Source organism: Equus przewalskii, chromosome 6 (assembly GCF_037783145.1).
Source record: "Equus przewalskii isolate Varuska chromosome 6, EquPr2, whole genome shotgun sequence".
In the NCBI taxonomy this organism is placed as follows: Eukaryota; Metazoa; Chordata; class Mammalia; order Perissodactyla; family Equidae; genus Equus; species Equus przewalskii.
The window spans coordinates 70,170,645-70,185,775 of NC_091836.1; the positions used below are offsets into that span (position 1 = coordinate 70,170,645).

The window sequence follows — 15,131 nt, forward strand, 5'->3', positions numbered from 1 at the left end:
CTCCTCCATCTTGAATAAATAACCTTTATACTTCTCCCATGGCACATCATTGTAGGTCAATGTATTTGGAAAACAGGTTTTGACATAAGCCCTTCTCCCTCTTTTTTTTTCTTGTAGTCCTTTTAAAATGAGACTTGCTTAAACATACCTTGTGTTAATTGTGCTCATTTAATTGGTCACCTTGAATTATTGAGCATTTGTCATTTTTATGCTTTGTATATTGACCTACTATTATTTTTAGTAGCAATTATTATAATAACCTGCAGAGTGGGTTAGAAGGTCTTCACATTTGATGGAATTTGAGTTCCTGCCAGAGCTATTATTTGTTTCAGATATGAGCACTATGATTTCAGTCCTTTTACCTGGGCAGTTTTTCTCCTTCTATTGATTTCCTGCCTCTCCAAGAGTAATAAATCCTTTTAGGGAGTAGTAAACAGAAAAGGGCCGTTCCAGTTTGATAACTACTACTGTATTATATATAAATACACACACACACACACACACACACACACACACACGCACACAGAGTATTGAGTGCCTAATGTTCAAGGAACTGTGTGAGGTGTTTTAAGGGATCTAAAGATAAGAATGTCAGATGCTTTCCACTGCAAGGAACAATGACAAAGACATATTATAAAGACATTATTAAATATAAACACATTTATTATTTTGCTAAAAAGAAATCCAGAGGAAGGCCAGTTACAGGGTTGGTACAGTGGCTCAATGATTCCTTTTAGCTTTCTGCTTAGCCATCATCAAGGGGTTGGCTTTTTTCTTCAGGATTATATACTAATGTTCTCAAGATGTCTTAGCTCTAGATATCACGTTCTTAAATAACCACATCCTATGGCAGGGTTGTTTCGCTCCAAAACAAACCCTTAGAACTAGAGTGATTAAGTCTCTATGCCTAGACACGGAGACAATGTATGCAATTAAAGGCAGTGAACCATCCAAGAAACATGCGCTGACCAATGGTTTTAGGTTATCCATCCAAAATTAGTTCAAACCTGACAAACTGAAAGCTAGCTTTTTAAAGAGTTTTCCTTTAGATCTTCTCCTAGCAGTAACAATACAAATAAGAAGAGATTTTTCTTTGTATAGCTAACGGAGATGTAGAAGAACAATGTAACCTGGGAAAAGGCAGTGGATGATCCTTAAAGGCCTCAGAGGCATTGCCTTACGGAATTTACAACTATTTATAATATGGCCAAAAATCTCAGAAGTCTCTGGCACATTTCCTTCATCTCCCACTGGCTCAGATCAAGTTAGGTGCTTATAGCTTAGCTGAAGGGAAGCTGGAAAAGTATCTGTCATTTCCAATATATATTGTGGAAGTATGTGTGTGTTTTGTGTGTGTATTGTTGGATAGGTAACCAATAATATCTGAAACAAGGAATAAGATGAAATCCCAGTCCTTCCTCAAGAAGCTTTTTGTCTCTCAGGGCAGAAAGAAAAGCTGTAATTATATTATAATTTCTGTGTGGTAGATTCCCAGACACACTCAAAGGCTTCAAATTAACATCTGTTTTAAACTGATCAAAGAAAACTGCTCGAGGTATTTTCGATTTGGAGCTGCCAAAGCTGTCCTCTCCCATTGTTTCCGATTTTTAGTGATGAGATCTGTTCTGGACATCTTTTTCATAAGTGATGCTAAGGAATGTAGTATCAACTTACATAACATGATTTTAAGCAATGTTCTCTTTCTCTCAAATGCTCTTGCCCTTCCATCTCCACATGCCCAAATCCCATTCATCCTTTGAAGAAAGCTAAAAATAATCCCTCTCACTTATTTCATTTATTCAGCAAATATCTATTGCATGCTTACTATGTAGCAAGCACTCTGCAGTTGTTGGGGATACAAGACATGAACTCTGACCTCATGGAGCTTACAGTCAGGCGTAGAAGACTGACAATTAATAACACTTTAGTGACGGGGAAGAATAGAGTACAATGGGAGGACAGGTATTACATTGTTGGTGGGGAAGGGAGCAGACAGAGAAGTCTTCTTGAAGACTTTTTAAAGATGATACCTAAAAGATGAGTAGGAACTGGGGAGAAGGTGAGGGGAAAGTATTCAAGGTAAAGATAATAGTACGTAGGAAATCATGGACGTGAAGATGTTGGTGAAAGTGTCCTTGAAAAGGGCCTCTTTAATTCCTCCTTCTCCCAAGTAATTTCTCCATTTGAGGAACCACATAGCACTTAATATGCAACTTTTAGACCATAAGATCTCTGACGGTAAAACATGATTTACACAGAGTACTTGATAGATATGAATGCGGCTTCAGAGGAGAATGAGGCTGTATATGTGTCAATGTAAAATGCTAGCTTAAAACATTAAAACATCTGAGGTAAGAGGTGGATTATCCCACACCTCTCTTCGAAATGATAAGAATAGCATCACTTGTCTAGGTGACTACAGAGACCAAAGCAGCAGGGAAGAATTGATTCATAAAGTTCTGGAGGAAGTACAAAGTAATTATAGTTCCAATCCTCAGATGTTACTTTAAAGGTTATTTCAGGAAGCATAATGAAAACCTGGTATCCATCAGAAAGAAAAAATAGCCACTCACTTTTGTTTGCAAGAGCTTTTCTTTTTAAATAGTCTCTTGGTTTTGGTTTCTCTTTGTGTGTACCAGGGTTGTGGGTTACTGGTGGGGAGGGCCTTACCAGACTTGACAAGCTACTTTTAAAATCAAATATTAAAAAAAAAAAAATCAAATGTTTGTGTCAGAACTCAGGTTTTTACCATTTCATTTTAGATGCATGTTCCAAAATCCATCTGCTATTTGGCTGAGAGGAACCAGGAGTGAGTAAATTTTGATGGAGAAGGAGGTTTGAGGATACAGCTGTTGTCTTGATGGGCCAGAATAGATGATATTCTGAGATCCTCTATTTCTTCCCTCAATTTATTCTAGTTCAGCAATTCATTCCTGGGTTTCAGAAGGCACTGGTTTGATCCTGCCATTTTTACAGCTAAGTAAATAATGACCCCCAAATAATGAGAAAATGTATATAAATGTATTTCGTGAATGGCAAGACACTATGTATAAATGTAAGGACTTATTTTTTATTATTAACTTGGGAAATATTTTTGATACCAGTGTTTAAAAGTATCCTCTTCAAAGGCAGGGATTACTTTTTTTGGATGCTGTCCCATAGTATGGTTAGGTGTGGCTGAAGTATAGTGAGGTGTGGATGCCAAATTCTCTAATTCGGTGATTCTTAACCTTTTATTTAGTTATCTTTTATTAATAGACTTAATTTTTTTAAAGTTTTAGATTTACGGAAAAATTGAGCAGACAGTACAGAAACTCCCCATATCCCTCACCCTCCCCCCGTTTCCTCTATTATTAATATCTTACCTTAGTATGATACATTTATTATACTTAATGGGCTAATATTGATACATTATAATGAACTAAAGCCCATGTTTATTCAGATTTCCTTAGTTTTCACCTAATGTCCTTTTCCTGTTCCAGGATCCCATTCAGCTTAAAACTTATGTTCAGTTGTCATATTAGTTAACATGTCATGTTAGTTATATCCACACTACACTTTGTTGTCATGTCTCCTTCAGCTCTTCTTGGCTGTGACATTAACCTTCATTTTTTGATTCATGAACTGGGTTGAAAGCTACAGATTCTCTCTACAGAAAAATGCACATGCTTCAGATGTCTAAGTAAGGGAGGTCCGCCCACAGCAGATACAGAAGCCCTACTTTATGAGGCACTGGTGATCTTTAAAATATCCCTTTCCCCACATTTGGGCTGAAGTTCAGGCTCTACCTCTAATTTGTTGTGTGACTTTTTTTGCAAAGCTGTTTTCCTACATGGGCCTCAGTTTCACCATCTGTGAAATGAGGGGTTTGGTTTACATGATGTCTAAATCCTTTTCTAGCACAGTAGAAGGTGGGCGTCACATAGAGTTGTCAATAGCTGAGGAACAAAGGCTGGTCACAGAAGATGGAGCCAAGTCAGGGCAGGGAAGTGGATGGGTTCATCAATAGGAGGTTGCAGAGGTTCAGTGGGGGAGAAAGACAAAACCTGGGTTCCACTTCATGGCTTTGGGGATTTTGTAAGTCATTTCCTTCCTCTGAACATCAGTTTCCTCATCTGCAAAAATGTGGAGGCCCTGCTCTGGTAGTTATGAAACTCCTGCGAGCAAGAGTGGAGAATGTACCGAGCAAGATATCGTGTGAGTAATTATGATAAGAAGGAAGATGGAGAAGGTGGGCAGGTGAACCGGTGAAGGGCAGATCCGAGGAATATGAGTCTGGGTTGAGGGCTCAGGAAAGAGGAACCTAGTAACACACCTTTGGGTTCTCCGTTCACACCCGCACATTGCTGGGGTCAATTCCGTCTCCATCCCGGCCCCGCCTCCGTCCGACCTTCCCTCCCCTCCCCTCACACTGCGACGCGCCTCACTTTGCATGGCAGCCGCCACACTTTGCATGGCAGCCGCCGTGCGACACTTTGCACCACGCTAGAGCCGAGCGCGCTCTCGCGCCGCCACCTCACTCCCATCCCTCCCCGCCCTTGGCCTCTTCCGATTGGCTTATCACGTCAGTGACGTAAGCACTCCTATTCCACCCCTCACTTCCCGCGGGCTCCGCCCCACCTCTTCCGTACTTCTCCCGACGCGAGTGGAAAGCCGACCTGCCCTCGATTACGGGAGAGCAGGCTAAACTGGAGAGGCGCCGGCTGGGGCGCGCACGCGCACGCACGCACGCACGCTCGCACGCCGGCGGCCGGCGAGGCGGCAGGCTCGCGCCCGGGCTCGCCCCGCGCCGCGCCAGAGGCTCGCGCACTCAGCAGGTTGGGCTGCGGCGGCGGCAGCTGTGGGAGCTGAGGCGCTGCGCGTGAGAGGTCCCAGACGCGTCTGCGGCTCCGGCTCCGCCACGCTCCGCCTTTCTCAGCCCAGTCTCCCTGCCGGGTGCTGAGAAGGGAACGGTGCTAGCCTTGGGGATCCCAAGCACACCCCTGGCTGCTTCCGACACCACCGTCCTTCTCTTCCTATCCGCGGGCCTCGCTCGGTGCTAGGCGATTCGCGAGGAGGCGGCGGCGACGGCGACGGCTGCCGGTCTGTGGAGAGGAGTCCTGCCCTCCCTCCTTGCTCCGCCGCCGGGCCCTGCAGGGGCCGAGAGAGCTCGGCGCCAGCCCTTCCTCTCGCCTTTTTCGTCACCCGGTCGGAGCCGCGTCGGTCCGGGAGGTCTCTGGGCTGAGGCGGCGGCACCTCCTCCGGCTCCATCATGTCCGCGGGCGGAGACTTCGGGAATCCGCTGAGGAAATTCAAGCTGGTGTTCCTGGGGGAGCAGAGCGGTGAGTGCGCGGCTCCCCCACTCCTGGCAGCCGGCCGGCTTCCCCGCACCGCCCCCAGTGCGGCCCTGCCGGCCGCCGAGGCTCCGCGCCGGCCTCGCGTTCGCGGGGCGGGCCGCCCCCAGCTCTTCCCCGCGTTCGCCCGCCCCTCGGAGTCGCCGGCTCCGCTTCGCCTTGACCCGTCGGTCGCATTTTGAGCCCTCCGTCCCCGACTTCGCCGCCTCCTTTCCCCGCGGCCCGGCTCTCTCCGGTCGCTCTGCCCTCCCCAGTCGTCACCCCGCCCAGCCCCAGCCTCCTGTCCATCCCTTTCTTCCTCCCCTCTCCGCCGTCTCACCATCCCAGCCCCCTTCCCTGAGCCCCACCCTTCTCCCTCGCCCTTCGCCCGGTTCCTCAGCTCTAGGAGGCCCACCCCGGGAAGCCCCAGTTTGGAGAACGGGCCCTCTTCAACCTTGGGCAAGGAGGGTGGGATCTGGGTGGTGTTTTCCCCAGAGGCTTGGCCCTGAGAAGTGCGGATCTTATGCCAGGTGTGTGGGGGGGGGGTGGTCCTAGAAAATTCTGGGGAGATTTTCACTTGGGTGGGGAATTAGTTTGTTACGGAGAATATATATATGAATTGGAGGCGACTTGAGGGTGGAGTGGGTGGGGGGTGAGAGGGTGGCGGCGGCAGTGGCGATTTTTGCCCCTTGGATTAGGCTGTGCTTGTTGGAAAACCTCCTTTTCTTCTCTTGACTTTCATTCCTGAGAATTCTTTGGGCAGAGTTGATGCTTTTCCGATCTCTGCCAGATGCTATGTCATGATCATTTTACTTAGAATTTTTCATATCTCACCTCTCCTTTTCTCGTTTCAACATGAATCAGTGTCTGGTTCTCCTCATGGTGGTGCAAACAGGAATTACTGGGGAAATGTTAATTATTCCATTTCTTCTTGAGTATTTTCCAGTTAGATATTTAGGATTCATGTGAGAGAAGGCTTGAGAATAACGAACATCTTTGTTTTGTAGGATTTCCTTGGGGATTAGGGAGTAATGGAGTAGAGTAGGAATAAATTTGTCATCCAGTTATCTAAATTAGATTTAAATGTGTAATACCATTTCGGCTAAATGACTCTTTTATGCTTAATATTCCATAGTCTCTAATGAGTGAAATTGTTATCTCACTTATCTGGTCAGGCTTCTGCTGTCGCTGTACTTTGTATTAGATGCAAGATCCTAATTTTGTGATGACTGTCTCTAAAATTACTTCTTGTGGTAATTCCGATTTTATGCTATATTGTGCAGAGGACACTCGACAATTTAGAGATTAGCATCCTCCTCTGTTTTTCTCATACATTCATGACCATCTTTAAAATTTAGACACTGAGAGGTTAGTTCCTCTCAAGTCATCAAACATAGAGTTATCTACTATGTGTCTTAGGTTAGGTTATAGAAAACATTCCTTATTTATTTTGATTGGAAAGAAGATAAGTGATATAAATTGAGAGCTTTTATTAGTATCTTGAACTATTTGTATTAATTTGAATGGCATTAAAGTAGGTTAATACTAGTTGCAAAATTGCTTCCAGTTGGATCTGAGAAATTATTTTTCTCCTTCCATATATAATCTTTCCCCCACCCCCTTACCAAGGAAAAATATAGTCTCTTCTTTGCTTATGAATTTTCCTGAAGTAAGTATAAGCTTGTTTCTTTAAGTGAGTTGGTAAGACCTATGAAGTTGATTCTGGTCCAGATATTTTATGGCAATTTCAGGACAGTGCCATACATGAAATATACCCTATTGGTCATTATTTGTAAGTAGGATCTGAAGTGCTTATTGTGCACTCTAGGGATGTTATTGCCTGCGTTATGTTGTGATGCAGAGCTATTTAGTTTGCATGAAAAAAATCCATTAATCTGTGTCTTAGGAAAATTTTAGTGTGAATAGAGATCATAACTTAAGTATCTGTAGGTTTCCTTTGCATTTCTTGAGCATTTATGGTCTAATTCACATTTCAGAGTTTTATGGCTTCTCATTTCTCACTTTAAGTCTTTAAGAACCCCTCCTCCCCCCATAATTTCTAAAGCCATCTTAGATTTTTTTTTTAATAGACTTTATTTTTTAGAGCAGTTTTAGATTTACAGAAAAACTGAGAAGATTGTGTAGGGAGTTCCCATATAGCGCTACCCGGTTTCCCCAATTATTATCTTTCATTAGTATGTTACATTTGTTACAATTAATGAACCAGTATTAACAAAAGTCCATAGTTTATTCAGATTTCCTTAGTTTTTATCTTTTTCTGTTTCTGCATTCAGTTCAGGATACCACATTGCATTTAGTTGTCAAGTCTCCTTAGGCTCCTCTTAAGTGTTTTTTTAGGATTGTATTTACATGCTTTTTAACTCTGTGGAACTGTAAGGTTAATTATCTTTTGAGGCTGCTATATTGCTAAGTAATGCCATCCAGTAGCTTTGACAATGAAAAATTGATCTCTGTTTTCAGGGCAGTGTCTGTAGTTTTCTTAGGCATTAGCAAAGGTCTGTAGAATTCCATGTCATCTTGATGTAACTCTTCATGAATTATTTATTTTTTGGTTTTAGAATTCCACAATTCAGCTTTCAAAGACTAATCTGTGGCAAAGCCCTGTTTGTCTCCTTAATAGTATTTACCACATTTATTATTCTTATTTTGTGTGTGTTTTTTCTATTTCCCACAGCAGAATGCAAGTGCCATGAAGATTAAAAACTGTTATTCTTTTGTTCATTGTATCCCCATTGCCCAGCATAGTATCAGGCTCGTAGTATGTACTCAAGTTTTGGTGAATGAATGATGGTTGACTCTAATAGTAACCTACTAGCCTATATTAATTTTTGCTAGGGTAGAGTCTGTATTTTTTCCTTATGCAATTAGTAGTTTAGCAACAACATTCCATACTTACATTGTGTGCAGGGATATTCCAGATACTGGGGGTAGGGGCAGGGAACCCAATAATTTATAGCCCTCACCATTTCACTAAAAAAATAATAAGACTGACCAGGATTTTGCACTTTTTTTTTGAGTTGAGTAAAATTAGTCTTGTCTTGTTAAAGCTATCATTAAATTATTTGTTATTGGTATAGCACCTAAAAGTCTGTCAAATTATATTAAAGACATGTTCCTGGAACTGATTTGAAGTTAGGTAGACTGCTTTATTTAGCATATCAAAAATTTAAGGTTCTGTGCTCTATAATGAAGATGGGTTGTTCAGTACAGGAAGCTTCAGACTGAGTTAATGACATCAGTCTTGGTAATTTTCCTATAAATTTATGGTTTCTTTACGTTTCAGTAGTATTCATGGTTTAACAAAGGAATGTTGAAACACAATTTGAATCTGGTGTTTCTTTGAGGAATCTCTTTTGTAACTACCTTGGGCTATTGTCCTGAAATGCAGAGGCACTTTTAGGAATGTCATTCATGGTTTACAGTAAAAAATATTACAAACAAATGTTATGGATTAGAAATGTAATCTCAGGGAGGTGCAAATATTGGCCTATTATGGCTTATTTTTTCACTTTATATCACCTTTTTCACGTCGCTTCTTTTGAATTATAACATGCTAGGTTGGGAAAGAATGTCTTACTGTCAGAGAGCAGGAGTACTGAACAGTTTTAGATTGGCCAGCTCAGTGATCTTAAACTTTTTCTTCTCAAGATCCTGTTATGGTCTTACAAATTGTTGAGGCTCCTAAAGAGCTCTGTTGATGTGGTTTACATCAGTATTTACTGTAATTGAAAGTTAACAGAAAATTTTAAAATACTTAATTCATTTAAAATAATAGTATTAAACCCATGTACATGTTAATATCATTAGTTTTAATGAAAAATATCTATTTTCCAAACAAAAATTTAGGCAGAGAGAGTGACATTGTTTTACATGTTTGCAACTCTCTTTAATGTCTGACGACTTAGAAGACATCTGGATTCTCATAGCTGCTTCTGCATTCAGTCTGTTCTTTTTTTTTTTTTTTCTGCTTTATCTCCCCAAACCCCCCCCCTACACAGTTGTATATCTTAGTTGCAGGTCCTTCTAGTTGTGGGATGTGGGATGCCGCCTCAACGTGGCCTGACGAGTGGTGCCATGTCCGCGCCCAGGATCAGAACCCTGGGCCGCAGCAGCGGAGCGTGTGAACTTAACCACTCCGCCACGGAGCCGGCCCCGAGTCTGTTCTAATATCACACATTGTGTAGGCTCTGGGAAACTCCACTGCACACTCATGGGAGAATGAGAGTGGAAAAAGCAAAACAACATCTTAATATTATGAAAATGGTTTTGACCCCCAAGAGGGTAGTGGACACCGCCCCCCTTAGCCCAGCTGAGCGGTCTTGGGGATCCTGAGGGTTGATGGACCACACTTTGAGAACTGCAGGGTTAGAGGATATAAAGCCATTTGTACTTGCAGCTTCATACTGCAAGTTTGGACAATCGGGGAATGTTGTCCGTATCTTGCCTTGAAGCCTTAAAACTAAACAGAGCTAATGATTAAGAGCAGAGTCTAGGTTTCATATGGTAGCACTGGCTACTGACCTTGAACAAATTATTTGACCACCTTATGGTTCAATTTCCTTATATATAAATAAAGATTATAGGACCTATCATATAGAATTATTGTGAAGATTAAATGAGTTAATAAATATGAAGCATTTAGAAGAGTGCCTGTCACATGGGAAGTGCTCAGTAAATATTTTAAATTAACAAATGTTTACTGGAAACTGCTACTCTGTCAAATGGATTGCTAGTGCCTACTCTTAAGAAATTTACATTTCATCAGGGAAGAAATATGTAATACCTAATACAATATAATGTGATGAGTGCAGCTGCTTTGAAAAGTAGGGTTAAAAGATACAAAGAAGTGATGGGAGCATGGAGTTTCAGGGGAGGTACATTATAAATATGATTAATAGTTTAAGCATCATTTAGTTGAAATTCTTGAATTAGAGCATTCTGAAGTTGGAGCAGACTTTGAGAAGTCTAATTCATCTCTTAGGGCTTTAAACTGGATCACTCCCCCCTGCCCAACTTTAGTTTTAATACATAATACAATCACATTTCACAAATCAAAATTATGTTAAAAGGTATACTCTGGCACCAGACCTGGTGGCCTAATGGTTAAATTCAGTGTGCTCTGCTTCAGCGGCCTGGGTTTGGTTCCTGGGAGTGGACCTATACCTTTCATCAGTGGCCATGCTGTGGTGGGGGCTCACAAACAAAAAGAGGAAGATTGGCAACAGCTCAGGGCAAATCTTCCTCAGGGTAAAAAAAAAGGTATACTCTCAGAAAACTTACTACAATCCCTGTCTCTGTGACCCCATTCCCCACCCCAACTCCTCCTCTGTTAGTAATTATATATATATTCTTTTCTTGTGTATATTCAGGGATTTCTTTATGCACACATAAGCAAATATGAATATAATTTTTTATTCTCCCTTACATAAGGTGTATCAGACTTTATTCCACTCCTTGCTTTTTTCACTTAACAGTATATCCTAGAGATCTTTAGAGCTTTCCCATTCTATTTTTTTTTTGTTTTTAAATAAAATTTTTGTTTTAAAATAGTTTTAGATTTACAGAAAAATTGTGAATACAGGGAGTTCCCATATACCCTATACCCACTTTTCTCTGTAATTAACATCTCACATGTACACTTTTCACAATTCATGAACCAATATTGATACAGTAATATTAACTAAAGTCCATATTTTATTTAGATTTCTTTAGTTTTATCCAATGTCTTTTTTCTGTTCGGGGATCCCGTCTAGGATTCTGCATTTGATTTAGTTCTTGGGTTTCCTTAGTCTCTTGGCTGTTAATAGTTAAACTGGATCATTCTTTTTTTTTTAAAGATTGGCATCTGAGCTAACATCTGTTGCCTATCTTCTTTTTTTTCCCTTCTTCTTCTCCCCAAAGCTCCCCAGCAGATGGTTGTATACTCTAGTTGCAGGTCTTTCTGGTTGTGCTATGTGGGATGCCACCTCAACATGGCCTGATGAGCGGTGCCATGTCTGCGCCAGGATTTGAACCAGCGAAACCCTGGGCCACCAAGGCAGAGTGCTCAAACCTAACCACTTGGCAACAGGGGCAGCTCCTGGATCGTTCTTAAGTTTATCTTACTGTTAGAAATCTCCAGGAAAACACATTTTGTAATTTTTTTTTTAAGATTTTATTTTTTTCCTTTTTCTCCCCAAAGCCCCCCAGTACATAGTTGTATATTCTTCATTGTGGGTCCTTCTAGTTGTGGCATGTGGGACACTGCCTCAGCGTGGTTTGATGAGCAGTGCCATGTCCGCGCCCAGGATTCAAACCAACGAAACACTGGGCCGCCTGCAGTGGAGCGTGCGAACCTAACCACTCGGCCACAGGGCCAGCCCCTCATTTTGTAATTTTTAATATCAAACTTCCCTATTCTGAAATTCTCAAATCTATTCCTATGCCATATAGTTAAGCTTTTCTTCCTGGGGAGGTAATATATAGTGATAAGACAGCTCTAGAGACAATTAGGTTTTGATTCTAATCCTGACCCCAATGTTTACAATGTGATCTTGGACCGTTTATTTAACCTTTCTATAAATTCTTTTCATTTCTGATATGGCAGTACTAACCTGGCAGTGATGTTTCCCCCATCCTTTAAATATAGCTATCATACATTTTGGTTAGATCAGTATTTTAATCTTCACATTATTGTTATCAGGTAAATGATCTTCACAGCTGAGCCATGTAATATACAGATTACTTGTACTCTCTTGTCTATTTATGTTTTTTCCTTTGTGTCATTATTTGACTTGCTTTTTTCCTTTGTTTAATGTATATGCATATCATTGACTTATTCCCATACCTCTTAGCAATGATATAAATCACCTCTTGGTATATAAGAATGTGTCAGGTTTTCCCTCAGTTTGATCTCCTTGGGACATCTCTCTCAGAACCTTCTGACCTATTCTAATTTATTCTAGTTACTCTCCATGATTGGTGTACAGCTGTCATCCTGGAATCTGTCTTTACCATCATTTTGAGGATTTTCTTCTCTCTTGTGTTGGATGGATCCCTTGTTTCCCCGATTACATTTTTTCTTCTTTATTGGTTTACCCTCTCGTTATATTGAACGTATCCCATAGTACGTAGCTTCCTAATAAGGAGAACATGGGAGGAAGTTTTTTGAGACCTTGTGTGTCTGAAAATGTATTTGTACAATACTTACAGTCGAAGTTTGGTGGGGTTTAGAATTCTGGGTTGGATATATTCTTCCTTCAGAAGTTTGAAGTCATTAATGTACTGCCTTGTAGATTCTGGTGTTGCCATTATGACTCTTGGTCTTTTGATCTTTCGTAATGATGTGTCTGTTTTCTTTTATGTCCTAGATATATAAGTCCTTTCAAACTGGATGTTCTTAAGTTTCAGGAGATTTTCTTGACTTAACTAGTGTGATACCCTCTTCTCCATTTTCACTTCTCTCTGGAATTCTTGTTAGACCTTGTGGATTGATCCTCTAATTTTATCTTGCCTCTTTTTCATTTCTTTATGTTTCTGTTTTAATTCTCAAAAGATTTTCTCAACTTTCTTCCATCCTTTTGAGTTTTATTTCTGCTATCATTCTAATTTCAAAGAGCTCTTCTGTGTTTTCTTAATGTTCCTTGTCTGTAGCATCTTTTTGATTCCAGTATCTTCTCGTCATTTTGAGGGTATCAATGAGATGTATGCCTTTCTTCTTCTCAATGTTCAGTTTTTTGTAAATTGCTTTTCACCTTTGTTTATTTTAGTTTCTCTATTTCTTGTTTGATGTGATCCTCAAAAAACTAGTAATTCTTGACCATCTTCTGTTTAAGAGTTGAGCACTAAATATTTGATTATAAGCTCTTATGTGGGTTTATGGGGCTTCTCTGTGGGATGATCTGACTGAGTTCTTTTTGAACAAGTCTCTGATGTTAGGTCTTTTAAGTCTTTCTGCCAGTCAGATTTCCTAAAGAAGAATTATCCAGTGTCCTGCTGGAGAGGATAAGCTTGGTTGCCAGCTTTCTTGGAGTTGGAGAGAAGGTTCTTGGAGTTGAATGGAGAGAGGGTTTGAAGATAACGTAAGAGTAAAGGGATTTAATTTCCTTGTTTTTAATACTGTTTGTACTCTAGCCTTCATTTGTACCTTGTAGTCTCATCTAGAAACCTTTTGTTTTCCTTTCTTATAGCATAATCATGTAGTCTTCTGATGAGATAAGAGAGGGACCTGGCTGTGTGGAATAGAAGAGGGGATGTGAAAGGGTGCCAGTCTACCTTTTAAACAGACTTTCATCCCTTCCTTCCTTTTATAGCACCACCTTTACCCTTATTTCTAGATGTACTTGGTGCCAACAATTCCTGAGCCATTTGGGGGTTCTCTGGCACAAATTAGACTGTTTCTCAGCTTTCCTCATTGACAGATCTTTATAGACTCTGTTAGGTCAATCACCACTTTTCCATTTGCTTTCTAGCTTCTAACGTGAATAATTTAGATTTTCTGAGAACCAGCATTTAATTTAGACGTTCAGAGTTGCTTAGGGTTTTTAGTTTTTGTTCTTTTTTTCCTCTTTTTTTTTTTGAGAAAGATTAGCCCTGAACTAACATCTGCTGCCAATCCTCCTGTTTTTGCCGAGGAAGACTGGCCCTGAGCTAACATCCATGCCCATCTTCCTCTACTTTATATATGGGACGCCTACCACAGCATGGCTTGCCAAGCAGTGCCATGTCCACACCCGGGATCCAAATGGGTGAACCCCAGGCTGCCAAAGTAGAATGCGCACTTAACTGCTGAGCCATCGGGCTGGCCCTTCCTCTTCTTTTTTTAAAAGAACATTTTATATAATTAAAACCAATTCATTTATACCCATGTTTATAGTAGCATTATTCACAGTAGCCAAAAGGTAGAAGCAACCCAAGTGTCCATTGGCAGATGAATGGATAAACAAAATATAATATAGACATAGAATGAAATATTATTCAGCCCTAAAAAAGAAGGAAATTCTGACACATGCTGCAACAGGGATGAATCTTGATGACTTTATGCTAAGTGAAATAGGTGGTCACAAAAGGACAAATACTGTATGATTTTTTAAATTAACTGATAATAAGTATCACTGTTGTCCTGTCCTGCCATTGTGAGATTGCTTAAAACCTTACCCAGACACCCCATGTAGACTTCTCTTTGAGATGAAGTCCAAACTCTTCTGCCCGAGTTAAAGTCTTTCATAGTCTGACTTCTACTCTTCTATCTCTAATCTTATTTTTCGCACTCATCTTTTCCTGTTATTGATAGGCAGATCTTTTTTTAAGTTTTTAAAAAAATCATTAAGGTGTTACCTGCTGTCTTTGTGTTAAGGCACATCTTTGCTTTTTGAAGCTTCCATTCTAAGAATCATGGAATGTTATAGGTCATTTATCTATTTAACAGATGCCCACCATGGGCCAGGGTTAGAGCTACATCCCAGGGGATATAGTCATTAATGAATCAGATATAAGCTCTATCCTCTTATTGCTTACAGTCTAGCAGGGAGCAATAAGGTAGATTTAAGTCTTTTACATTGCTCTGTACTTTCCAACGTCAGTTCTTGGACCTCCCCTCCAATCCATCCTCCACGTTGATATCAGAGCGAACTTTATAAAAGTGTCAATCAGGGTAACTTGCTTACCTTAAAAACAAAAACATTGTGAATGTACTTAGTGCCACTGAATTGTACACTGAAAAATGGTTAAAATGGCAAATTTTATATGTATAGTTTATCGCAGTAAAAATTTTTTTTAAATTCAATAAAGCCGCACCTTCGTAGGGTTTTTTTCGTTCTT

At 40.6% G+C, this 15,131-nt stretch overlaps 1 protein-coding gene across 4 annotated transcripts in view; it reads left to right on the forward strand.

Moving 5' to 3' along the window:
• The first annotated feature begins 4,567 nt into the window (after positions 1-4,567).
• The window catches only part of RAB6A (RAB6A, member RAS oncogene family), an 82,909-nt gene continuing 72,345 nt past the window's right edge, over positions 4,568-15,131 (forward strand). Inside the window, exon 1 of one of the 4 annotated variants that reach the window (XM_070625926.1) lies at positions 4,568-5,321. In XM_070625926.1, coding sequence (XP_070482027.1) covers positions 5,252-5,321 — 70 coding nt within the window. In that variant the 5' untranslated portion in view covers positions 4,568-5,251. Of the gene's footprint in view, positions 5,843-15,131 lie in introns of all 4 variants that reach the window. The other 3 variants (XM_070625927.1, XM_070625929.1, XM_070625928.1) reach the window with 3 other exon arrangements.